The sequence below is a fragment of the Necator americanus genome, chromosome X (assembly GCF_031761385.1).
Source record: "Necator americanus strain Aroian chromosome X, whole genome shotgun sequence".
Lineage (NCBI taxonomy): Eukaryota > Metazoa > Nematoda > Chromadorea > Rhabditida > Ancylostomatidae > Necator > Necator americanus.
Window position 1 is genome coordinate 25,912,911 of NC_087376.1, and position 27,891 is coordinate 25,940,801.

General features: G+C 41.2%; 1 protein-coding gene across 6 annotated transcripts; it reads right to left on the reverse strand.

Annotated features, from left to right (window-relative positions):
- Nucleotides 1-636: 636 nt before the first annotated feature.
- On the reverse strand, nt 637-26,871 carry RB195_025527 (uncharacterized protein; the record flags this gene model as incomplete). Of its 6 annotated transcripts, XM_064213717.1 has the most annotated exons (42): nt 637-660; nt 736-843; nt 1,885-1,911; nt 1,944-1,985; nt 2,042-2,147; nt 2,379-2,497; nt 2,638-2,745; nt 3,458-3,547; nt 3,898-3,990; nt 4,840-4,945; nt 5,020-5,120; nt 5,693-5,753; nt 5,856-5,980; nt 6,111-6,182; nt 7,858-7,924; nt 8,052-8,131; nt 8,235-8,324; nt 9,270-9,407; nt 9,521-9,661; nt 9,804-9,857; nt 11,314-11,380; nt 11,508-11,587; nt 14,477-14,614; nt 14,730-14,870; nt 15,026-15,079; nt 15,172-15,249; nt 15,337-15,387; nt 16,941-17,069; nt 17,127-17,215; nt 17,306-17,432; nt 19,730-19,849; nt 19,942-20,001; nt 20,297-20,357; nt 20,409-20,560; nt 21,502-21,572; nt 21,708-21,816; nt 22,368-22,496; nt 22,571-22,630; nt 24,817-24,867; nt 24,983-25,104; nt 25,170-25,186; nt 26,157-26,200. In XM_064213717.1, the coding sequence occupies 42 exons, from the start codon at nt 26,198-26,200 to the stop codon at nt 637-639; spliced, it is 3,702 nt and encodes a 1,233-aa protein (XP_064069596.1). The 6 variants fall into 6 exon arrangements, with proteins under 6 accessions (XP_064069596.1, XP_064069595.1, XP_064069597.1 ...); XM_064213713.1 differs by lacking the exon at nt 3,898-3,990; XM_064213714.1 differs by lacking the exon at nt 3,898-3,990 and having other exon boundaries at nt 24,977-25,104.
- Nucleotides 26,872-27,891: the final 1,020 nt, after the last annotated feature.

Here is a 27,891-nt window from a genome sequence, read left to right on the forward strand (position 1 = left end):
TCTCAAATAAAATAGCTTAATCACCCAAATTCGAGTGGCGCTACCGTGTTGCAGAATAAATCGCTGTAGTGGTGCATTCGGCAGGGAATCGAACCTGAGCTGCTCGCGTAGCAGCGGAGGCTCCACCAGTAAACCACCTTACCCGAAGAAAAAGACACCAAACACTCCAGAAAATCACATCAAACAGATATGAAGAAGACAGTCAACAACTCATAGCTAGATTCTGCAACATCGGAGACCAATAAAACCGGAACAACAACAAATCAAAAATTGTAGATAGAAGAGGCTAGGTCCTTGAAGGAGTAGAATTTTATTCATACAGGAAAAACTTACAGGACTCAAAAAAGCAGCACCGGCTGTGTAACGCTCCCATAGGTAATGACCAATTGTGTTCCCCGATAACTGATCGTGGATTTATAACACAGAATTTTGAGGAGGGTCTGTTCACAGAGTTAGGAGAAGGAATTAAGTGAAGCATCATCAAACCGCCGCATTTCAAAGCAGTCCAAAACAGCAACTTCAACATACCACAGCACCACAAAAAAGAGAACATATCTGAGTTGGTAGAGATTTAAGGTTGTTCTAATTTAAGATATCAACCAAAAAAAAGCACCAGAAGCACAGCTGATTTAGGAGTTAGGACTTCCATACGAGGAAAACCTAAATAAATACAAAATTCGAAACAACGAGAAATTAATCATTAGACTCTTAGAATTATTCGCAATACAAAATCACCTTGTCTTTGACCCGCCTAACAAGGACGTTACTCAGATATTTGTTGATAAAGTCTATGCATTCTTCAGAGGACTTATGCATAGGCATCTGTCGCTGCACCACTGACAACTGAAAAATTTAGCATCAAAAATGCAGCTAGAAGAAAAAATAGGGCATCGCTTCCATTCATGACCGAATTGTGTGGTTCAGATACCAATTTTCACTTTAAGTAATTCCCATACGAATGAAATTTGAACTGAAAGTTATTTGGACGTTGGCAAAAAATTTCATTCTAAACGTAGCGTGACAGGAAAACGATTTAGAATTTAAAAATATAGCAGAACAACGCCAGTGATTCTTCGTTTACTGGGTGAATTCACAAAGAGATATTTTCACTGCAAGGATTTCGAGTCTGTGGACTTCCTATATTACTAAATTAGCCTACTTGTTTTTTAAAGGCATCATCCCACCAATCTGGCGTGGTATGGATTTTCATTGGAGTATACCTATATCGGGTCGTAGATTATGAATACAGGAGTGGTTCCGCTCATCTCTCCCTGTATCACTGTAAACAGACGGCTCCAGAATGCGGTTCCTTACGAAGCCCTCTACTGCAACGCGCCACCATTGCGCCCCGCCTCCGCCTGCGATTCGTCGAACGAAATGAATTGTTCATCGGGGTGTCCGAATGGATTTTTGGCGAATGGCGGGGGCAGGAGTGGCGGGTTCCAATAGAGTACATCGTAAGAAACAACATTCCGGAGCCGCCTTTTTATAGTGATGCAAGGTGAGATGAGCGGAACCGCCCCTGTATACATACGACCCGATATACGTATACTCCAACAAAAATCCATACTACGCCAGATAAGTGGGGTGATTCCTCTAAGCTTAGCATTTACTCTCACCTTCGTGTAGTTATAATCAATTCATACTTTTCAAAAGTCTTCTCAGCTTACGTTTTAAACAAAAAGAAAAACGAACCAAATAAATTCATAATCAGTTTCCTTATCGATTTATTCAACAGATATTTTAAACAAAAAGTATACCAGTTCCCAAGTAGAAATAAAGTAAATTGCCTAATAACCTGTACGCCAAAGTATACCAGTTCCCAAGTAGAAATAAAGTAAATTGCCTAATAACCTGTACGCCAATAAAGTTTCCAGAGCTCACCGACGGAGAAATGCCAGATTTATGAAACTCCAACACAGTCTTTTCTATACATTCCAAACATTCTCGCAGCTTTTAGGAAGTTCCTCGAGCTCAGAAATTGCCTACGAAAACAAATTAAAGCCGCAAATATTGGTTCAAGAATTTAGCGGTAGCTAACCTTACTATTCTTACTAAATGCACATTTCTTTTTTGTTCCTTCGGTGTCCTTTTCATCCACAACTGGGGCTTGTTTCTGCTGGAGCAGCACCCAAGAATTATTTTTGCTGGAAGATACTGGTATAAATGACATCAGAAATATTTGGCGTTTTAATCGGTCCATCGCACATGTGCGCTTCGTTATTTAGTGAATATGAAAATAAGTCCTTTCATTTTCTATTTCTTGCTTGCTCAGATAAATTTTAAAAAATCCCCTTCCTTTTGTAAGGTGTTGCCAGAATAATATTTTCGTTCTGCCATCGACCCGAAACTCTTAGTTATGTGCGTCCATGACTTACTCTATAGTTTGTAGTGGACTTTGATGTCGATCATAACGAATACCATCTTCACTTTTCAAATCCTTGAACCTTTCCTTTCCTTGAAGCAAAATGTATGGGTCTCCATCACATCCGACTTCCTAAACAGTTTAAAGAACAGTCTTTTATGCTCAACTGAAGGAAGAACAGCGCATCTGAATAAATGCAATACAATCCATTAACCAGCAAAAGGGCGCTCACACGTTTATCTCACTAAGATCGAAAATACATTCTAACTCACTTGTTCAATGTTATTCGCCGCCTCTACAGCTCTTTCAGTGAAATCACCAAAGATGACAGTTGGGTCTGGTAACTCCTGCGGCAAAGGAGTACAGAAACCATATCCGGACTAAACGATCAACATTGGCTAATATGCAAGCCGCCACAACTGAACATAATTTTGGTTCGATTTTAATCGGATTTATTATTTGATTTTCAGAGGGCGTTTGACTGAAAAAAATGATTCCCGGAATGTAAGCAAAATAAACACTCCGCTCTGTAAAACAGAATGCGACATTCCAAAAGAGTGAGCAAAATCGCCAGCAAAACGCAAACAAGCATTGATGTTTCTACGTCATCAAAGGAAATGCTGGGAAAAACATCCGACACTTAGTGACGATGCCTCAAGAGATTGTTTGCAAGTATCACGGGAAAAAAACTCGGATCACTACGTTCAAATTCAAAAATCGCAGGCATCAGAACCATCCGAGCTGCCAGTTTACGTAATGAGGAAACTTACACCAATGGAATTGATGAGCTAAACTTCGCAAAGTGGATTCAATTACTACTCAATTATTTGGGCGAAGAGTTGAATTATCGGATAATTTCACTAGCGATCCATTTTAAACGGATTCATTTCGTCAATTTCATAGGTGTAAAGAGTTGTATGCTCGGAATACTGATGACTTCTCTGTTCCTGACAGCTTTGGTTAATAGATTGGTAGACGGCAATCTGTTACTCGAAAACTACGTCCCAAATCTCACTTGTTACTGGTAGAAAGAACCCAACACCCGTCTTTACTCAACATCTCTGAGCTCGCCTGAATGATAAAATATTTTACCTCTGGCTCATTAAGATCAATTAATGCGTAATCCTCTTTCAGAGGCCGAAATGCAGGAGTTGAACGTGGAGTCGTTATATCAGCACGATTCTAAAAAAGAATACGAATTTTCCTTGCAAAGTTCCTGCGGTTCGAGATTATCAAAACTGATCGTACTAATCAGAAATACTGTCTAGAAACAGATCATGAAGGTAAGTTTGGTTCAAAACTATGCACAAAAACAAATATTTACATGGCTGAAGAACCCAACAGTCGAACCGTTAAACGAATGATAAAATTAAGCGTAAAGTCAAAAAATAATGATAACATTAAATAGATATCCCTATAGAGTGCTTGTATATAAGCTAGCACAATCGAAAAAAAAATGTCTTCATAATTTCGGGAAAAAAACCCAGATATTATCATTATTTGGTTGTAAAAAAAAAAAAATCTGGTTTCACCTCAATGCAGGAATTCAGCAAAGGACTTGTCTTCTTCATGACCGAGGGAATAGTTGAGGAATTAGAAGTTGGTTTTGGACTAATAATTCGATTCTAAATATGATGAAGATATTTCATCTAAAAAGCGAATCATTTCATCCGGACTGTTGAAAGCAGATTTCTCCTGATTTTTTGCGCCGACGTCAGCATGTTTTACGTGAAAAGGATCGCTACCCAACAAAAATTGGAAAATAATTGTGTCCACTTGCAAATTTACGTCTTTCCAAGAAAACGAATTGTTGGATCCACAATGTGGTTGTTGTCGATTGACAGGAAAACTTGCCATAGAGAAAAATGTTGATGAAATGAAATGTTGACTCAGTGGTTTGTTATCAACGTCGTGGAAACTACACTGGCAGTTGGTTGGGTCAGATAGTACTTCCATCCCAACTGTTCAATACTGAATAGTGTGGTAAGAACTCACCAACAAATTTCGGGTAAATATTTGAAAAACCGTGAGCAATTTTAACAAAAATCAAACGGAATGAGAATGGAAAAGAAAGGAAAGAAAAAGAAAAAAATTGACAAGAAAAAAGAGAAACGAAAACAAAGAAGAAAAAGAAAGATGAAAAAAATGAGAAAGAAGCAGAAATGAGAGAGGGTCGCCAAAAACTTTGGTAGCGTGCTTCTTTCCCTCTATCTTTGTTGCCCACGACCGCTCTACAAGTAGAGTGGTAAGAAGTAGGGTAAGTAGAATTAATTAATTGAAATTAAGGGAGGTAAGTAGAATTCCTTTTCACATCTTGCAGTCACAGTCAGTTTAATCCATAGCACGTACCATCGGAAGAAATTCTGAGTGCAGATAACGCGGTAAATCGCACGTAACATCGTAACAAGCGCCACCACTTTAATCCATGTGTCACGCTATGTGCTTATATGTAGTAAACCTGACAATGAGCTTACAGTCGTTATGTCTCCTGGACGGAGCGGTTGCATGGTCAATCCAGAGTATGAACTGGTATTTAAAGGCGTAAATGGATCCTTTGGACCGTTTTGACAAGGAGAAGACCTTAATGAGGAAACTAATTCAAGCTAAAGTAACTATATGTAGAAGAATAAACTAATCTAAAGAATGTCGCTAACCGTTGGCTTAGAGCAGACACAGTTTGCAGAGGTGCAGCAGAACCCTTGATAAGTTTCGAGGCCCTAGGAATACGGAGGGCTCCACTGGGCGGCTTCCCATCCTAAATCAAGATTTCATAGGAATTAACAAAACGTATCCGATCTTGCATTGATTAAACCTAAAATATCACGAAAATGACTCTGTTGGGATCTCCCATGGACAATATAGGGTTAATATAGAGCACATGTATGTGCGTACCCACGCTCAATTGCTCTTCGTTGTTCTTAAAACGGCGTGGGAAACTCCTACGATACCTTACAACGCAACACTCCCGCGCCATGTACGGGAGCCGTTTCGAACACCGTTTTTCGGGAGGATAAGAGGAATTAAGGGTGAACCCGCTCCTACTCGCAATTTGGACCAAGAATTCTATACAGATGGTCTATGAGAAATCTCAACATCGTCAATCCAACATCGTCTTCGAACATGTATTTTTCCGACAGCCCACAAAATCTGGGGGTGTGTTCTAATTCGGAAGAGCTCGTAACTGGAAAGAATAGAAAGGGAAGGAATGCAAAAAAGATGGCACGTTATGCTATGGGACTTTGTGCACCACCTACTGCTATTTTCAACAGAAATATATACTACATTCATCAGTGTTGCAGAAAATTTACTCCTGCGATAACCACTTACATTCAGTCTCTCCTGGAGCTTCCACTCAGCACTAGAAAGGATTGCTTGGAAACGAAGATCACTAAAAGAGAACGAAACGTTATCCCAGAAAAACGGATCCCACCAATTAGCACAAGTAAACGACGAAAAAGATGAAGTCAAAAACTGATAAAACAACATGCACTTTTGTTGAGACAGAGGTTCTTTCCGTATTGAATTGGATTTTTGACTACGTGGTGTAGAAGCTGTACTATGACAATGTTCGCCAGTGTTTCCAGGCAGCTTGAAGATAGGGATACGAGTATGTACCTAAGAAACGGATGAGAACAGTAGAGGTCGAATACTTCTAAGACGAATCTTGACTAAAATTTCAGTTTGTGTATTCTGAACAAATGGAGAAAAACTGATTTCTGCAAATAAAATAGCCTAATGTATCTACCTCGTTTACAGAACCATCTAAATCGATAAGAGATTGGGTGGTCCGAGGATGAAAAGAAGAAAGTGAATAATCCTGAATGAATGTAAGCCTGTTTTGAAATATGGATTGAAAAAAACGATCGAAAATATGCCCGTCCCTAACAGCATCCGTTGCATGTGCGCAAACAACAGATATATAGTAGGGTCAAAACAACATTAAAGGCATCACCCCACGAATCTGAGGTGGTGCAGATTTCAGGTGGAGTATTCGTATACGGGATGGGAGACTACGGAGAGGGGGTGATTCCGTCCATTTCTTCCTAATGGCCGTAAAAAACGGCCCGGAAGATACGGCTTCAGGCGTTTTGGCGCACTATTTTCTACAAGGAGTTCGATTAGAGCGCGCCAGCCTTGTGCACACAAAGCATCTTCTGGGCCGTTTTTTACGGCAATTAGGAAGAAATGGACGGAATCACCCCCTCTCCATAATCTACTATCTCATACACGAATACTCCACCTGAAATCCGCATCACCTCAGATTCGTGGGGTGATGCCTTTAAGCACGGTGCAGTTGCGTAAGCGTTCGAAGCGGCGCGATGGAACGTACTGGTTAGGATCAAGGAAGCAACCATGCTAGAACCGCTCATCGTTACAGATCGCTATGGTCCCACGTCGATTTCAACCATCATCTTCACCGCACCGCTTCGAACCCAGCCGCTTACACAACAGCACCGTGCTTAATGCCGTTCTGACCCGTAACCAGTGTAACCCAGTGACCCAGTGTAACTAAAGAAGTGCGCTTATGGACATATTACGACCCAAGTGTTCTAACAAAGGATAAAAGGATGAAGTATCTGGCGTTGATCATTCTGTTTGGGATGCGCCACCACTTTCACTTCAATTCAGAATCGTTTGAGGTTTACAAACGTGTAACTGGCCTATACAATGACTCGCGATGACTAGCCGATGTGTCAAGCCAGTGTTTTCGAACTTCCAGACAAGTAACTCCCAGTAGTCTGGTAGCAATTTATAGACTCCGGCGGTATGAAAAGCTTGGTAAGCACGAGGACGGATTCGAACCTTCGACCGATCGCGCAGGCAGCGAAACCTCTAACCGCCCGCGCTACACGCCCTAGTATTCTAAAGTATGTGGAGGAAAGCATTCACGAAGGTACATTTCTCACGATGCTCTGACAAACACATCTTTTAAAATATTCAACATTAGCAGTGAACTCAGCAGGGAAACTCAAAAAAAAAGACGGCAATCGTAAACACAGAAAGTTCGTTTCCGGGCAAGTCAACCTTCTTTTCCTACTATTGGCAATACTTCCAACCTATATTTCTTCCAGGTAGTTTTTGGGTAAGCTCACGTTTCAATAACTGACTTTACAGTATATTGTATACAGTAGAAAAGTGAATATAAAATCCAGCTCAGGGCATAATTAAAACCTAACTACGAAATTCAAGGAGCGGAAAGTTGACAAGAAGCAGCTACTAAATCCCGGAAGATCTTCGCATTTTGAATCTGATACATTGCAGAGGTAATGGTGACAAATAGTTCATATTGATTTAAATGATCTTCCCCTATCTACTTGAGGAAACACAGAAAGTAAAGAGAAATAGAAAAGTTACAGAAAGCAGGAAAACTTGTTCGTTACAAGAAAAACATGGGTGGCTGAACGATCATAAATCGCAGATCAAACGGCCACCCTGCACCTCTCCATATTTACTCTATTCAGCCACTTTTTCCATGCAAAAACCAAACATACCACAGCTGGGGGATGAAGAGGTTCCGTTGCACTGATAGATGCAGTTGGTTGCTCTTCGGATGAAATCCTGAATAGAAGCAAAATCTTTCTTCTGTGTTCACAAGACAGGGATTCATGACTACACAACAATCCTACCCAACATTATTACGAATAAGAACTCAGAAAAGTTGCACGTGAGGAAACATTTTACCAACCCTTCTTTGCGGTTGCGTGGAATATCCTGTTGACCAAATTTGATCATTGGATCTGAAGTCTTCTCAGAATAGTGGGCCTTCTGAAATGCACACAAATCAACCAAGAAAAATATGACAAAAAAAAAAACTCTGTACGGCATTCCTTGTAACGAAAAAGAAGAAAAAGCCTAACAATAGACATACCGCTGCTGAGGCAACGGATAAGTCAGTTCTGACTTCCGCAGAAATTGAACTTCTTTTTGTAGACGAGTGCAGATTAGAAGAAGCATATTTCTAAACGAAAAGAATTGTTCTTCAAACGACTAGCAATGATCATTTGGCTTCCTATAACTACTGCAGTATAAAAAGAGCATGAAAAAGAGATAAAATTCTAGCAGATCACTGGAAAAAAAGAGAAATGGGATTGAGAACATATGTGAACAACTCAGTCTTGCTATGTGTTCTTATGATGTTGGGACCTTCACGGAAAGATAGAGTTAGGGGTATGTATCAGAGTAGGAGCGCAATCGCGCTCGCTCCCCTATAACTGTCTCGAATGCCGCGTGAAAAACGTCTTCGTTGATCGCATTTTTCCACGAGATGCGTGGTGCCTGTGAGCAAGCGCAGACACCAGGCATCTCGTGAGAAAAGCGTCACTAAACTTTTCACGTCTCTCTCGCTCGCCGGAAGACGCCGGGCGTATGTCTGTGCTCGCATACAATAGTAATCAACAATAATAATTATTATAATGGCAATCTACGCCCATAACCCTATATCTTCCTGCATAGATCACAACATCATCAATTTCGGCTGACTTGAAACAAAATTGGAAGAGAAAAAGAAATCTAATGATAGCAGTCACCTCCAACGTTACAGATTTCCCAATAGGCTAATAGCTTCAAGATGAGAAGATCACAGCACCTTTCTTTACAGGATTTACAGAAGGTTCGCAGAATGCAAAGGTGCATTCTACAACTTCTGGAGAATAACATTTAAGAACATTTCAGCAAGGTAACCAAACTTGGCTGACAGCAAAGAAAAAAAGGAAAGAAATGACAATGTTATAAACGTTCGTCAGTTCCACCAATACAATTCCAACCAATACAATGGCTGTTCCAACCGTTTGCTTTGTAGGGAAACAATAAAGAAATGAAAGTGTAATCAAAAACCAAATGAGATCCTCGTACACAATTCTGACAGAAGAAAACCCCAAGACGCGTAAGTACATTGACGTCTAACCTTCGAAGATTTCTCCAGTCGTAGCTCATCATCCGTGTAAACTCCTTCCGGTTTGGGTGAAGGTGCTCCATTATCTAAGCTGCCACTTGATGATAGTGGTCGACCAGGGATGCATTGAGGACTTGAGGGGATGCGAGGCTATAATACCCTTTCTATTCGGAGTACTGCAATTGCTTCACATGGTTTAACTTTTTAAAAAAAGGCCAGAAACGTCACTTCTCATATATTTCAAACAAAAAAATGATACGCACTGGTTCTCCACTGATTCGTCGTCCAGAGACAGTGTTATTTCTATTTTGGTTGCGTAAAACCTCAGAAAAGTTGAATGGGTGTTGGGATCCACGGGCTGCATTAGTCCTTTCGCGGATGGTTGGACCACACCACCAGTTAGACTATAAGTTTCATCATCCTTTTGAAATATGTCTCGCAGTACGCTTATGAAACGTACATTATAGTTAATCCAACATTATCTTCGTACGAAATACTTTCAAAATCACGGAAAAACACTGTAAGATAGATGACAGTAAATCTTACATCGTCATTTCTCTGCCCATTAATGGTGCTGGTGTTACCTCTCCCTCTACGTGCCTAAAATCTGATTTAAAGTAATAAAACAAGGTGGTTACCTTCTAAACACAGCATAAATCTCCAAAGTAATATAGAAAAAAGAAGAATGTTGTTGTAAAACTGTGCGATCCGCATGAAAGCACTGAGAGATCAAAAAATAGTGAACTAAGGTCATAAACAAAATAGTTTACGTGGAAAAGCAACAGAGACGTACAACTGCAACGTTAACGAAACCAAAAATCGACCTCATGCGAATCTTAACATAATAAAAGAGCAGTATAAACAGACTATTTGAGCCTGTAGCAAAGGATATTATTGACCTGAGGCTTAGTAGTTCCGATGTTACCGTTCAACGAAGTCTACGAAGGCAAAGCATGAACGATTTCTTATTCCAACCCTTCGCGCCAACTTTTTGCATAATATTCCGTCAGCCAATCCTTCGGAAAAAAAAACGCTTCCAAAGAAGTAGACAGGTTGCGGTTCATCTCAACTTCTTCTTGGTTGATAGGAAAGTAAGGGGACCAGCATCCTTCTTAAACTAAAAGCCCGTCAAAGAAGGGAGTTGGTTCCAAATTTCCGTCAAAGAAGGGAATTGTACTACAGAAATCGAAAGGCAGCATGCCATGAAATTGATGACTTTGGGACCTCTTCAAGAAAAGGTAGGGTTAAATGTGTACATTAAGTGTATGAGAATGTTTACGCCCAATTGCCCCTATACCACTCTTCCTGCGCTGCATCTTTTAACGCCCCCCGTACGTGTGCCGCGTGTACGAACAAGCGGACAATTATCAATGAGGTTTCTCTAGCAGCCTATTTGCGTAAAACCAATGGATAGGCTGCTGAGGGAACCGATGCGTGTACGAGACTGACGCTAAGGTGTCTCCTAGGAATATTCCATCGCCACGCCACATTCAGAACAATAAGGGGGGAATTGAACGTAAACACGCTCATGCACGTAATTTACATTATTTTACACTACTAACCCTAGCATTCTTTTCGTGTAGAGATCTCACTATATCTGAGATCTGTAATATAGTAGCGTTGAATATTCGAAAAATCGAAAGTTCTAGTGCCTAGCCCACTCATTTTGGAAATTTTCGAAAAGCTAGCAGTTTACAAAACAGTTCGTTAAAACATTTTAAAACCTCTTAGCAGATGATTTCCAGTCAGGTCAAGATGACCCGAGGGCTCGTTCAGTCGTGAAGGCGGCTGTATTCCCTTTTCACATTATGACTTTGATACATTATAGAGATAATAGTGACAAATAATTCCTATTGAATGACCTCTTACCTACTTGAGGAAAAAGAAGTATGCAAAATGAAGAGACATAGAAAAGTTACGGAAAACAGGACAGATTGTCCCTCATAACAAAAACATGGGTGGCTGAACGATCATAAATCGCAGATCAAACGGCCACCCTGCACCTCTCCATGTTTACTCTATTCAGCCACTTTTTCCATGCAAAAACCAAACATACCACAGCTGGGGGATGAAGAGGTTCCATTGCACTGATAGATGCAGTTGGTTGCTCTTCGGATGAAATCCTGAATAGAAGCAAAATCTTTCTTCTGTGTTCACAAGACAGGGATTCATGACTACACAACAATCCTACCCAACATTATCACGAATAAGAACTCAGAAAAGTTGCACGTGAGAAAACATTTTACCAACCCTTCTTTGCGGTTGCGTGGAATATCCTGTTGACCAAATTTGATCATTGGATCTGAAGTCTTCTCAGAATAGTGGGCCTTCTGAAATGCACACAAATCAACTGCGAGAATTAGAAGTGTGTCAGTACATATACGCAGACATAAGTTGAAAAGATGAGGAAGTCAACGTGTATTCGACGACACAACTCTTCTTTTGACATCGATAACAAACTGTCGAAAGTTCTATCATCACCGGAATCATCATTTTTGCAAAATAAAAGAAAAACAGCTGAAAAGAAACGGAGAAAGCATTTTGGAACTATTTTCACACTATTTCCTACTATCTGCATGTACTCATCGATAATAAAAACGAACGGAAAAGAGTTTGATCCTCTCCAAAATGTTTCCATTTTTTCATTTTTTTCCATCCCATCAACTGATAAATGTCTCCAGCACCTACGAATTTATAAATTTCTCTTACTCTTACAATCATGTCAGCTTTTGAAAATGGAAGAACAAGCCTCCAAGAAAATCTTCATTCAAGAAAGACTTAGTGCAGTCGGAGTCTCCGGCATTAATATTCGCTAAAATTCTGATTTAACAAGCATATACTGTCCCACACACTTGTCGTGGTTTCATCACGTGAAGACTGGAATGTGGACCTTTGTGAACCTACAATCTCTCCGAGACCTTTCTAAGCCTGAATTTAAGGAAAAAAAAACGACGAAAATGTGAAGATCTTCTACACCTCAACCACATCATGATCGTAACTGTTTTAAATGTTTGCAAAACTCGCGAATTAAGGCAGCATACTACAAAATTAACCATGTTAGGATCTATATTTATGTTTTCTTGTTATGCCAACGAGGTTTAAAGTAAACTTTATTACTGGCCTGGAGTTTCGACAAACTCGTCTTTATCAAAGGCCTGAGAATGGTTCCAAATAAAAGGGGTCTTTGTTGCCACACATATCCCATCAAACTTCTCTCTTCTTGCGAAGCCTCGATATTGATCTAAGTACACCACGTAATACCTCAATAAGGAAAACAAAGTGACCAGTTTCACCGACTAGCGGGGCTGGTGAACCACCGCGTTCCTATAGATCGTCACCAAGGCGAATGAGATCTACGTACTGTGCAGTATCCTTAAAGGCAGCATACCACGAATCTGGTTTGGTACGGATTTCAGGTGGGTAGTTCTTATACGGGGTCGTAGATTGTGGGAAAGAAAGTGATTCCGTTCACTTATTCCTAATCGACGTAAACAACGCCCCGAAAAGTGAGGCTTCGAGCGTTCCGGGGCGCTATTTTCTACAACGAGTTTCACACATCGCCTATCGTAGAATCTATTGCGAGCTAACTGTCGCTTGATGCTGTTGTTTGGGATGTTCACCAATACATCATCTTGCAACTGGGGTCGCAAAAGATTCCTTATATACCAGCAGTTAAGGAGTCAGAGAAGAAGGGGATGCACAGAGGAATTCTACCTTCACTTGGGATCCTCACTATTCAGTTTGTAATTCGAAATTGGATGTTAGGTTTCGATCTCGTCTAACCGTTTAAACTAGCTATTTTTATGGCCAGTTCTAGTGATTTCTCCCGTCCTCTATGTCCTGTGCAACACCATTTGTACTGGAGAAACTAGAAGGATGCTGAACCTACGTGTCAAAGAGCATTTGGCTGGTAAAAGGCGTGGAATTTCGATAACAACATTAGGGCGCCACAAAAATGAGAAGCATAATGGAAATGAGTTTGAAACCAAGTGCACGATATTAGCGCACGAGAACGAAACATCTGCTTGGAAGGCATTGGAAGCATTCTGGATTTTCGTCAGAAATCCAGCCATTAATATCAAAAACGAGTGCTTATCAATTACCTATGACTTCATGCCGTTCGTAACCACTGTGAGCTATAAGATTATCCCACAAACAGTTCCTTAGCGTTATTCAGACATCAGTACTTGAGGATATTGCACAGTGCGTGGATCTCATTCGCCTTGGTGACAATCTATAAGAACGCGGTGGTTCACCAGCCCCGCTAGTCGGTAAGACTGGTCACTTTGTTTTCCTTTTAGAGTTCTTGCGTGATGAACTTAGAACAACTCTTCTGACAAGCCTTATGACCTCCACCCCCCGCTCCGACACTCTTCTAACGACCCCGCTGTAGAGAAATTTCAAACGCACGTTTGACCCCGGTTGGGACTTCTTCACGGAAAGAGTAGGAGCATATCAGAGTAGGAGCACAATCGCGCTCAATCCCCTAAACTGTCTCGAATGCCGCATGAAAAACGTCCTCGTCGATCTAATTTTCCCACAAGATCTTTGGTGTCTGTGAGCGAGCGCACAGTCACTGGACTGCACATCTCTCTCGCTCGCTGGAAGACGCGGGGCGTATGTCTGTGCTCTCACACGTGACATGTTCCTAGGTGCCTCGCAGGGAAATTCGATCGAGCAAGCCGTTTTCATGGAAATCTATAGGAACTGAGCGTGATCGCGCTCATAATCGCAATCTACGCCCATAACCCTATATTTTCCTGCATAGATCACAACATCATCAATTTCGGCTGACTTGAAACAAAATTAGAAGAGATAAAGAAATCTAATGATAGCAGTCATCTCCAACGTTACAGATTTCCCAATAGGCAAATAGCTTCAAGATGAGAAGATCACAGCACCTTTCTTTACAGGATTTACAGGAGGTTCGCAGAATGCAAAGGTGCATTCCACAACTTCTGGAAAATAGCATTTAAGAACATTTCAGCAAGGTAACCAAACTTGGCTGACAGCAAAGAAAAAAAGGAAAGAAATGACAATGTTATAAACGTTCGTCAGTTCCACCAATACAATTCCAACCAATACAATGGCTGTTCCAACCGTTTGCTTTGTAGGGAAACAATAAAGAAATGAAAGTGTAATCAAAAACCAAATGAGATCCTCGTACACAATTCTGACAGAAGAAAACCCCAAGACGCGTAAGTACATTGACGTCTAACCTTCGAAGATTTCTCCAGTCGTAGCTCATCATCCGTGTAAACTCCTTCCGGTTTGGGTGAAGGTGCTCCATTATCTAAGCTGCCACTTGATGATAGTGGTCGACCAGGGATGCATTGAGGACTTGAGGGGATGCGAGGCTATAATATCCTTTCTATTCGGAATACTCCAACTGTTTCACATGGTTTCACTTTTAAAAAATAAAAGCCAGAAAAGTCACTCCCAATACATTTCAAACAAAGAAATGATACGCACTGGTTCTCCACTGATTCGTCGTCCAGAGACAGTGTTATTTATATTTTGGTTGCGTAGAACCTCAGAAAAGTTGGATGGGTGTTGGGATCCACGGGCTGCATTGGTCCTTTCGCGGATGGTTGGACCACACCACCAGTTAGACTATAAGTTTCATCATCCTTTTAAAAAATGTCTCGCAGTACGCTTATGAAACGTACATAATAGTTGTTCCAACATTATCTTCAAAATACTTAAGTACTCAAATAAGTACAAAATACTTTCAAAAACATGGAAAAATAGATGCCAGTAAATCTTACATCGTGATGTCTCTGCCCATTAAGGCCACTGGTGCCACCTCTCCCTCTGCGAGCCTAAAATTTGACTTAAATTAGTAAAACAACGTGGTTGCCTTCTAAACACAGCATAAATCTCCAGTGTTAGAGGTCAAACAAGAAATAACCACCTGTCCTCTCCGAAGATTTGACCGATTCCTTCTTTGTGCTTCAGCCCGCTGGCGGAAATATTCCTCCAGACGCATACGCTGAAATTTGTTTATTGGTCATGTAATCATGGAGAAATGACGAAAGAAACAGTCCAGATATAAAGCAAGTCGAAGGCTTAATGCTACCTCAGCCGGGCTCATTTGATGGTGCTCTTCTGGTTCTACATGCCGCTTTGCCTAGAATAGTGAAAATTTTGTAAGCATGGGGAAAGAAGAATGGTGTTGTAAAAGTGTGCGATCCGCATGAAGGCACTGAGAGATCAAGAAAAATAGTGAACTAAAGTCATAAACAAAATAGTTTACGTGGAAAAGCAATAGAGACGTACAACTTCAACGTTCACGAAACCAGAAATCGACCTCACGCGAATCTTGACATAATAAAAGAGCAGTATAAACAGACTATTTGAGTCTGTAGCCAAGGACATTATCGACCTGGGGCTTAGCAGTCTTTGATGTTACCGTTCACCGAAGTCTACGAAGCATAAAAAGACAAAAGATTAAAAACAGTTTGCGCAGATAGTATGTGAGTAGTGTTCTCAAATAAAATAACGATAAAATCTATTAGTGTGCGGATAAACTCCTAACAGCGCCGCTATCAAGGTTATTTAAAAACAGGATACCGAAGCTGACGTGGTGAGGAAATCCGTAGGATAACCTGGAGATGGGATTGTAGATTGCTCATCTCTCCCTAATCGTCATTAAAAAAAAACGACGTGGAAGACTCCGCTATTCACGACGATTTTAGTTACAACCCAGCATCTTTGTGCAAGCGCCGCATCTAAGTGCGGGCGGTCGAAGATAGATGAAATATTCTCACTAACCTATTCTAGGGAAACCAATGAATAGGCTGCTGAGGCGACCGGAACGTGTACGTACATGAGTGTTCTAGGGTGCCTCGTAGGAACTAAAGCGGTTCTCAGAGTCATAGATGCGATAGTCGAAGCCAGTGCTCCGACCTCTTCACTTTTCGACCAGTTGGCGAAGGGATCATCACCACTTTAGCTGTACTCCATGAGCCAGACGCTCTTCCTAGAAAAGAATCCGGCGCCTCCTTATAGCACCAATGCTCACGCCGTTTTTACATCGAATAGGGGGAGATGAGCGCAACTACAGCGGATTTCAGGTGCAGTATCTGTATACGGGGTATGGAGACGGAGGTAGTTCCGCTCATCTCTCCCTGCACAACTGCAAACAGCCGCCTCCAGAATGCTGTTTTGTACGACGCCACCTTTTGCAACGCTCCACCCGCCTCCGCCCTGCGATTCGTCGAAAATCAATTCGGACTGCCGTGATAGGCAGTAAATGGCGCTATGCGTGCAAGGGTGGTACGAGAGATGAGCGGAACCACCTCGGTCTCCATAACCTACGACCCCGTATACGGATACTCCACCTGAAATCCATACCACCCTGATTCGTGGTATGCTGCCTTCAAGTCACCTTTTCGTCGAAGAGTGACTGAATTGTTCGGAAATAAGCAAGAAAAAACTAGCATTGTGCGCAACTTATAAGCAATTGCAAACTAATGTAAACCACAATGCAGTGGATTGAATACATAAGCAGACATGACACAAAACGTTTTTTGTGAGTTTTTGGCACTGTTAACTGTGAAGACTGTTATCCAGACGTAGTCGGATCGGAGCGAACTGAAAGCTGGTGCATTTGAGTAAGCATGTGTGATCGAAGTTATTGAGTCTAGCTAGTAGCGACGATTGAGGTGGGATCTTCTCTACCTCCGCAGTCCGATTGTGGCAAGCAATGTCCCCAACTCGATCGTAACCGTTGGCTCTACTGTGCCTCTTCGAGCGCACTCCCATGCGCAATTGCACATGGCTCAGGTCATTTTGACTCGAACTATACCTCTGGACTCAGAACTATTAGAGATTAAAGACTTAAGGAAAAAAAAAACTAATATGAACATGAAAACGCGAACACATCTTGTTTTTTTCAGCCAACTCCATCCTCAGATTTGTTTGTGTGTAGTCAAAAATTCGAGAGAGTGGAGTCTCTAAAATCAACAATGATAGAAAAAACATTCTTTTTTCCGAATAGAGAAAGGAGCCAACCTGAGGCAAGAACGAACATACGTAAGAATCACCTGGAGTATCTATCATAACAAATAAATCAGCTGGAGGAGAGCCATCTCTTACTATACCAATATGGCAAAAATTTTGAATCGTGATGACCTGCTCCAAATCAAACATTCCGGTCCACTTCAACAATACCTGAATTTACAAATATATATATATATATATATATATATATATATATATAGAAACAAGGAACTTTTCATGATGAATATGTTGTAAAACTATGCACAGTGCAGTGTATTTGTTTAGAATGAGCTATTTTTAAAAGCATTCTCCCATTTACTCCAAGATAACCTTAAAACAGTTATGGAATTCAACCGCAGTCCTCAAATTCCACTTAGGCAATTTAAGGTAAAATGATGTGTTCAGGAAATTCTTCGATGTTAGGTCATCCCGTTTAATAGGGTTCCGGACTTAGTAAGGAAGAATCAGAGCGAAAACGTGAAACATCCCTTAGAAAAGCACAAATCAGATGGATCAGGAATCCTAAGTTGAACTTTTGTTCAGGGTTCATTTTTCTGCATCGAAGCAAATCCCTTGTAAAAGAGGAGGAATAAAGAGAGGTTCGGTGATGGATTAGTGCAACTAGGAAAATAATTCTCTACAGTCATATGGATGACAGACGTCACGTCACGCTCGTCCACTTCATTATTCGTTTTATGAAAACTCTTAACCACTACTTCTGTGTTCCAAGTTTCAGAAGTGGATCTTAAATGTATCATTTGTGACGGCAATACTGGTGTAAACCATCACACTATTAGTCTGATTGATAAGGTTTTAGCTATTAGCACAAATACAACTTTTAAATGAGTTCGTCTTGCTTAACTTTGTTACGCTATAAATGATTCAAAATTTCTCTGAAATGGGAATTTTTCAACTTTTTACTCAATTTTCGTTATGAAAACGACTAATGTGATCAAAAGACTGAAAATCTTTTTTATGCCTTCCTATCCACTAAAGATAAGAAGAATAGTTATCGCGGTCCTGGCTATGTCCGGACAATAAAAGCGATGCAGGTGAAGCGCAGTCGGTAATAGGTTCGGCTGCGAGGTCGATAGTTTGAAACCGTTGAGGTCACAGCTTTTCTTTCCCACACTCGTCGAAAGATAAAAATAGTGATGTGCTACATCAGTTGCTCCCCCTCCCTCCCACGTTCCTGTAACCATCCCGAGCGCGTTGGCGAACCCCACGCGGACTTATCAACGCCAGACCAACTTTAATAAGAGCAAAAAAAAAAAACTGTGCGCGAAGACAGTCTAGAGAATAATGATGAATGGATGAATGATGAAAACGTACCTTTTTTTCCTCTTTAAAGTCAACATCTTCATCTCTCAACTCAATAACTAACAAATACAACAGTATATTACGTTAGAGAAATATGAATCCGTGTTGTTTTTGGTTCCCTGCTCCTCGAGTAATCCAATGATTCTGGCACTGCTTTCACGCACATATGAAAGAGCCTTTTTTTTTCGTGCATCGATTGATATTCTGTTATGGTGAGTTTATCGCTTTTTGCAGTGAAAATGACTTTCTAAGAAAGTGACGGACCAAAAACTCCGAGTGTGCACATGCCTGGAGTACGATTTCGAACAAGGTAGGACAGCAGCCGAATCTCACCGAAACCTCATCAACGCCCTCGAAGTGAACATCATATCCCAGAGCCAAGAGCCAGAGATGGCTTCAACGCTTTCGAGCTGGAGTGAAGGCCTCTCGATGAAGAGCAAAGGCCCGACCTCGAGGTGGACTACCAAGGCTTTCGTTCATTTTGAGCTGCTGAATCCGAGTCAAACTATTACGGAACAGAACAACTGGACCGTGTGGACCAACAGCTGGTGACTGAGCGGATACGACGTCGACAAATTTCCTCTAGAACAATGCGGTGGGATGTTCTACCTCATCCGCCTTACAGTCCTAGCCTCGCGCATATCCAACTACCACTTGTTTCGGTCGATGCAGCATTGTCTGACGAACAAGAAATTTGAAAACATCTACGAAATCCGACTTCTGGGTGATGGATAACATCTGCGACTTACAGTCAGCTGAGTTCTTCGAAACTGGTATCCATTCTTTGCGTCGAAGATGGAGAAATGTCATTCTTCTCTCTTTTGTCTCTTAGAAAAAGAACTGTTCAAAAGTTGTTTTTACATTAACTTTTTGTTTTTTGAAGGAGAGCGCACTGATATTTCCTCAACCTAATATTTAACCATTTCACAACAATATCATGGTAACCACAAACCGTTTCAAAAGTCATAGAGGATTTCGGTAACTTTAATTCTTGAGAAGAAATTCGTTTCCAGAACCCAGAATCAATTCAAATCTCAGGAGAAAGCTTTCTATTTGACCAGTAATTAGGACACGACAAATACAATCCTAACTGTATCTCCCATTAAAGTTCTGATATCAAAATCACGAAAGAGGAACGTTTTCTTCACCTGACTATCGAGATGCCGTCGGCGTAGGTCAATGTCTTTCCAGTATTTTTCGAACAAATCATGATCCGACATCTTGTTAACGACATCACGATAACGCCTTTGAACCTTCAACCAGTTCACCTAAGACATGATGCAATCGTAAGATATTTCATTTTTTTTTATTTCGTAAGATATAGGAAACTCATACCTATAAATTACAACTCACAACTCACCAATGGCCAACCTTCACTCTGAGCTGTTCTTTTTATTAATGCCGTCAGGAAGTCCGCAGCCTATAATCATAAATAATGACCGTGGAGGGTGTAATTTCGTACCTGGTGAGTTCTTGCTGCAATAAAATACACAATCCTTTCCGAGCAAAATTAATAACATAACTGACTAGGTTTCCCTTGAATACAGTATTTAAGTGTCCAGGAACGTTTGGCTTTTTTAATACAAACATAGAGTAAATACAGAGCTAACACAAGTTTTTTTTTCTTGAAAAGAAAAACTAGCACAGTTGTCACTCGCTTGCATTCTTAGAAAGCCAACAACACAAGTCGAATCGAAGATTTTGAAACAATTCACCTTTTGAAGACGGTCGGAGTCGAATTGGTCATCAATGGTGTCTTCGTCGCTCATTGGTACACTACAACCTCAAACAGTTACTTCTCTCATTTCAATGTTTTCAAGCAATTACCTGCCCATCCTCTTAGCAGATACATCATCTGACTGTTTTACGCTGGTTTTACCTACTTCAGAGTTATTTTGACTTTCTGGAGACTCCTTATAGAGAGATCTTCGGAAATTCCGACAATCCAGTAGTGGTCTGGTTTCGCTTGAGCATGAAAGCTGAACCAATATTGAAACATGACGTGTAAACTTTTTAATTATTTTTATCAGATATTTTGACATGGATTTTTCTTCCAGCCCCATCTGGAACCATAGATGCGATAGTCCAAACCATGGACTGCGATAGTCCATGGTCCAAACCCCTTCGCTTATGTACGGCTGGCTATGGGATTCTCATCACTCGGGCTGAACTCCGTGAGTAAGACCCCTTCACCTGAAGAAAATCCGTCTCCTCCCTAGCACACCTATGTCTGGAACGCTGTTTTTGGATAATGTGCTCAATGAGATGAGTAGAGCACAGTTACCAGAAAAAGTGATTAAGAATGGAATTTCAGTCTTTGAGGCCACAAAGCTGGTTGAAATTTCAGTCTTTAAGGCCACGAAGCCGTCATTGCAAAACAAACTGAAAGACGCAAAAAGTCATCCGAAAGGTTGTGGGATCATTCAAGCACACGAAAATGGCATCAGACTGATTCACAAGTGCTCGAAATTAGGAAGTACTATGTTTGTAGCCGTAGCATAAACAAGCACTCAAGTGTCGGCCCATGGTTAGATCAAGATAAAATCTCTTATAAATCACCTCGGGATCTGACTGAGGGAGGAGCAAAAATGTGGAAATGTGTTGAAAGAACCTGTGACAACTAAAAACAGTGAGAAAGAAAATGTAAAGAAACATTACTTGTTTGATATCATGAACTGAGTAGAATGAATATTACATATCAAGACCGAATTTATGGACCTAATGAAATGCAATTTTTGTACTTTACACCTCATTCAGAGTTTAGCTCTAATCTTTTTGTAGTTCAATTTAACTGGTGACTTTTCCAAAGAAAGGAAACATCTGTATAGACAAATCTGAGGTCCGCAACCCGCACAACCCCCCCCCCCCCCCTCCCCCGTAATATTGTGTAGCCGACTACAACTTCATTTCATGGTCCTACCTCACGAGATCCTCCAGCGCCAGAACTAGCTTTGTTCCTTTGCGATTGCTGCTCGGATGTATTGTTGAACTCTAGATAGTAATAATTTCAACATGATTTTAGAATGTTGAGTTCTAAAATGATAAATATCGTTGCTGAGAAAACAGACGAAAAGAAGTTCAACAAGGCAAACGCGAATAAATAGCAACAAAAAAGGAACAAAATACTTATTAAGGGCCGGACAGCAACATATAACTTGAATTCACTCGTTATTGATTTGAATTCGGGCAAAGACAGCACCTTGCAAACGGTTGTTCCCGTCCATTGAAAAACAGCCTTAAATTTCACGCACTTAAAAGAATTAAAGCATGTAAAATTTAAGAAAAAAAACAAATATTAAGACATAAAACATAAGGAGAGAAAGCAGGTTCAAACACTGAACAAAGAATTTAGAGCTAACACAGCTAAGACGACCTTTTGATTGCACAAATAGCATTGAGAGCGTGTCACAATACCACCCTTCCTTAATTCTTTCCATTTAAAAGGATGTATTCTAAACCCTCCAGCATATTAACCCGCTTGAGATTTGACTACAATTCAGGATCGTTGAGGTTTTACGATCGCGTATTGGCCCATAAAATGACTTGCAAGAGTCAGCCGATGCATCAAGTTAATGTTTTTACCAGCCCACACAAGTCTGGCACCAATTTCTCGACCCCGGAAGGAAGGAAGGCATAGTTGACATTAGGGCGATTTCGAACCTCACATCGTGCAGACATAGCTGTTTCTCTTACTGACTGCGCTACACCCACTCCACTTGAATTGAAAAGCCAATTTTCAAGACTTAGAAACGGGAAAGGATGTAGCATTAACAAACTAAGAGAGACCTTTTTCAGTGAGACGTCGTCGAATTGCACATTGAAATTATCACGGTAAGCGACTAATAAGTCCCGATCTGGACTGTCATTGTTAGAGACCATTTCTTTGAAGAGACCAGCAACCTCATTCCACTCGACCTTTAACCGATGTAAGAAGCAAAGGAAAAATGTCGCAGAGACCTCACTATAGGACGAGATGAAAAAGAACATACCTTTGGCTTATTTGTTCTATCCTGAGTACGCATTATCAAATCTCTTAGCAGGCTACTTATCTGAAACCATTCAATTGTATGAAGTAAGAATCTGATGAACTGACCTTCTATCATTGTTTTCTACCGAAAATCAAAAGCGGTAACCTTAAAGGCATCACCCCACGAATCAGAGGTGGTACGGATTTCAGGTGGAGTATTCGTATACGGGATAGTAGATTATGGAGAGGGGGTGATTCTGTCGATTTCTTCCTAATTGTCGTAAAAAAACGGCCCGGAATATGCGGAGCGTTGCAAGGCTGGCGCGCTCCAGCCGAACTCCTTGTAGAAAATAGCGCGCCGGAACGCCCGAAGCCGTATCTTCCGTTCCGTCTATTGCGGCAATTAGGAAGAAATGGACGGAATCACCCCCTCTCCATAATCTACAATCCCGTATACGAATACTCCACCGGAAATCCGTACCGCTCCAGATTCGTGGGGTTATGCCTTCAAAGTGAACGTTGGCGCGCATCCCAGGCGGACTCCTTGTAGGAAATAGCGCGCTGGAACGCCCAAAGCGGTATCATTTGGGCCGTTTTCTACGGCAATTAGGGGGAAATGGACTAGATCACCCCTCGCTCCATAATCTATGGTCCCGTATACGAATACTCCACCGGAAATCCGTACCAGATTCGTGAGGTGATGCCTTCAAATATAGGCAACGTAGAAATAAACTTGAATAAAGAGTAGTAATGTATCGAAAGTAAAGCTACATTTACCTAAAGAACGACTTTGAAGAGACGACAGAAGTATTTTAGTACTTAGTGTAGTGTATTTTAGTGGCTTGTATCAAGCTTGCGCTCTCGGCAACGGGTATTCGCGGATAAACCCACAACAACGTGGTTCCTAGGTATGAACACAAGATAAGGACCCTCATTTCCATCCTTGAATTTTAGAGGACTGAATATCCGAATTATTACAAGACGACGTTGCTTTCTACGCGGTTGTCGGCTGTAAACAGTCGCATCAGACACACTTCTCCCAAGTGCTGCATTCCGCTATCGAGCGTCTGCGGCATCGTCGTTGCAGGACAGTCACTTGTAGAGTTGCTTTTACGTCAATTGAACGTCCTGCAACTAAGACGCCATAGGCGTCGGCAGCGGGACGCAGCGCGTAGAATAGATGTGTCCGGCTCGTTCGTAGGGCACATGAAGGTGTAGGACACTGGTATCCCAATACTCCGTAATGGTCTGTTACGGCGCTCCGCTCGCAATCCTCCAAGGTGCGGTCGCTGTCATCAATTTCCAATGGATCTGCATGATGAGGTACTCGCCTAAAACCGACCTCAAATTCCTACTAACTTTCTCATCTCCTCGCAATCACCTGCGGGGTGTTGGAAATTGCGCCTTTTGTGTAGGTCATACAATAGTCGGAGCTGGTGGTCCGAGTCCCTTCACTTTTGAAAGGGTTGGCGAAACGACCCTCTTCAGTTTTAGTTGGTTGACGAAGGGATCCTCATCACTTGATCTGCACCTCATGAGCGAGACCCCTTTCACCTGAGGAGGTTCGGCTCCACCCTATCGCACCTATGGTGTAGGTGCGATCCTATCTCGACCAATCTTTGCCCGGACGGCACTGGTACGACTCCAGTTAAACGCTTCACCCCACGAATCTGAGGTGCTACGGATTTCAGGTGGAGTATTCGTAAACGGGATAGTAGATTATGGAGAGGGGTGTGATTCCGTCTATTTCTTCCTAACTGCCGTAAAAAACGGCCCGGAAAATGAGGAGCCGCACAGGGCTGCCGCGCTCCAATCGAACTCCTTGTAGAAAATAGTGCGCCGGAACGCTCGAAGCCGTATCCTCCGGGCCGTTTTCTACGGCAATTAGGAAGAAATGAACGGAATCACCCTCCTCCCCATAATCTACGACCCCGTATACGAGTACTCCACCGGAAATCCGTACCACTCCGGATTCGTGGGGTGATGCCTTTAAGGCAGAATGGAAGAAAGATACTGTGGAAAGCACAAAAGTACTCGATTCGTAAGAAATGTGTCGGAATATACAAAGTAAGTGCTGCACACCATCCTTCGTATACTTCAAGAAAAAAGGAACTTAAGATCTAAGATCTGAGAACCGGTAAGATGGTATGGTAGGATCTGAGAATCAACAAAAGAAGATATAAAACCATTGCAAGTGTAGATAGCCAATAGAGAATTATTTCACATAAAAGATGCAAGCACGTAATAAAAAAGGAACTTTCAACTCACCACATTCAAACTTGGAGCTTCCTTGGAGAGTTGGTTCTCATTCTGTTCTTCCTAAATCCACAAAGTGCAGAAGTTCCTCGGACAGAAATAAAAGAGCACTCGATATAGAGTGCTTCTTTCCTTGAAAAACAACTACTACTTAGAAAAAATAGCATCTTACACCAACTAAATTCAATGATGGAGATTGCATTGACGTCTCAGTCGCTCCTCTGTGCCTCGAATATGTGATGTATGTAGGTATGTCTTCAATAACGTAGGTGCGCTGGTGCAAGACGACAAACGATGCACCTAAATTATAGTTTCACTCGACTTCAAATTATAAATACACAGTGAAGAAAACGAACACCGGTCACCTCTAGTCAGAAAACGTCTGCGTCATAGATGACGCTAACGCGATCTACCATTCGACATCTATCTCTGTCCCTAAAAGAGGCATTTGCCACAATCATCCGGTACAAACTTTCTCGACCTTTCCAAAATCTAGACATAGGTACCCAGTTCAGGACGAACGCTAAGAAGCTTTTCTCTGAATTGACTCCAAATTTTGAACCTACACTTACAGGGGTAAAATGTAGTTAGGGGGGGCACTCTGACGGCGCAAAGACGTCCATAGAAGACGTTAACCGTTCTCGTTGTTAAACCGTTCCATTTGCATAATGGGTGCCTCTAACTCTTCGTGACTTCACTCAGATTACGGATTACCACTTGGCCGGAGCTTGCATCGAAGTCGAAGGAGGAATTCGAACCAACTTGCGAATACAAATCGAAAATGTGTGGATAAAAGTTGTTGCATGCATGCTTAGTGATAGTGGATTGCTATGGAATTCTTTTTCGGTTCTTTTTTTTCTTTGGAGGTAACATATAATATGACTTAGTTGTTTGTTTCTCGAAAACTTGTTCGGGGTAAAATGTAGTTGTGGGGCCTATCAGTGGCACCCTTACTTCTGGACAATGTCTTGCTTTTTCCTCCTAGTAATTTTGGCTTACATGTCATAGATCCTCTAAAACTAATGCTTAGGTCTTAGGGTCCCGACTGATTTAGTTATTTATTTCCAGAAATAAGGGTGCCACTAAGTGCCACCAACTGCGTTTAACTCCGAACAAGTTTACGAGAAATAAATAAGTCATATCATATGTTACCTCCAAAGAAAAAAAAAGAAAAGAACCGAAAATGAGTTCCATAGCAATCCACTATCACTAAGCATGCATGCAACAACTTCTATCAACACATTTTCGATTTGTATTCGCAAGTTGGTTCGAATTCCTCCTTCGACTTCGATGCAAGCTCCGGCCAAGTGGTAATCCGTAATCTAAGTGAAGTCACGAGGAGTTAGAGGCACCCATTATGCAAATGGAATGGTTTAACAACGAGAACGGTTAACATGCTCAATGAACGTCTTTGCGCCTGTTGTGCTCCATGACCTTTTTCGCGCTCTGAATGCAGGTACAGTACTGGCACAGTGGGAGTTCCCGCCACGAATCACCTCACATAATCGCACCGCGTCAGAGTGGCCTTCCCCCAACATTTTACTCTGCATCAAAGACATATATTCGAAAGTCATCCAAGAAATTCAATTTCATCTAGAAGGGCAGGATATTGCAGAAAGAAAATCTGCATTATACGGAGGATGAAGGGCGACCAGAACGGGAGGGTTGCAGCGAACCGCGAAAACCTCTATTAGATGTCGAATATGTGGTGCAGCGTGCAATGTACACACACAACCAATGATCTTACGGGATAGAAAACAAAGTTTTCTGGTTTTGATTGCTGTGTTCTCAGTCTTCCAGTCTCATTTAGGTCAGTTTTATTTTTTTATAATTTCTTTCGTTTATGTGTTAATGTTGATTGCGTTTTACATGTTGGTGCTGTATGATTACGTAATCACTCTTGTTGTGTTTTTTTTCTTCAGAGGGAGAATATGTCATCTTGTGCATGCGATCATGTTGCGATATCCTATCTTCAATTTTTTTCCTCTTCTTCACGTTACCTTTGACATCCTATGCTGTACCTTCTGTCATGCTCTGTTGTCGCATATACATAATCATGCGAACCATTGGATGTTCTGGAGGGAAGCCTGATGTATACTTGTAACGTTCTTACCTGGTATTTCCTATACAAATAAGAATGTGTTAGAACATGTAATAATAGATTAATATTATAATAGAAGAATAGAATAGAAGAGTTTAGAATATAGAGTATCTAGTAGAGTAGAATAGGCTTCCGTTTCGCCTCTGTTCTTACACGGAGGAAGTAGAAGTATAGAGAATAAGTAGAGGAATTATATCTATTCACTCCCGTGGCTCTTCAGTGAGGAGGAGTGAGTAGAATGTGTATTAAGTTTAGAGCCAGGTATTCATAACGAATTAGGACCCGAAAAGGGAATCAGTACATGAATGTGTGTTAGAAACAGGTCAAGGAGATCACAAAACAGTCTAGATACTAAAATGTTAGTGAATTTGTCAAAGTTACGTATATTATATAGTTCAGGATATTTATCAATGATATGTTTATTACTAATTAAGCATCTAAAAATAGGCTCAACAATAATACTCTTATCATAGTTTAAAGTACTAAGAAGTTCAAGCATAATGTGTATTCTGTCGATAAAATCAGAATAAAAACTACAGTTCCTAAATACTCGAGGAGTTTCAGTATATATAATTGCCGTTTTAAGAGTACTAGAGATAAAGGCATTACCATGACAGAATCTAGAAACGGAAAAATTAAATAAGTCTGTGTTGTCGTATTGCTTAGTATACAAATGGTCATTATATCAGTAAATATGTAGGTCTGAAAATAAGATTCGTAAGTAGTACTGTTAGTTTTTTCTATCGTCAAAACGTCCTGGTAGGTTACATCTAGAATATTTGTGAGAATTTCTTCCTTGGTATTGTGTGTAAATTGCGGGTGTAGTATAGAGGTTAGAGATTCCGCTTCCTGCACGATTGATCGGAGGTTCGAATCCGCCTTAGTGTTCACCAAGCCTTTCATCCCTCCGTGGTCGATAAATTGGTACTAGACTTGTCTGGGATGATAAAAGCACTGACTTGACACATCGGCTAGCCACCGCAAGT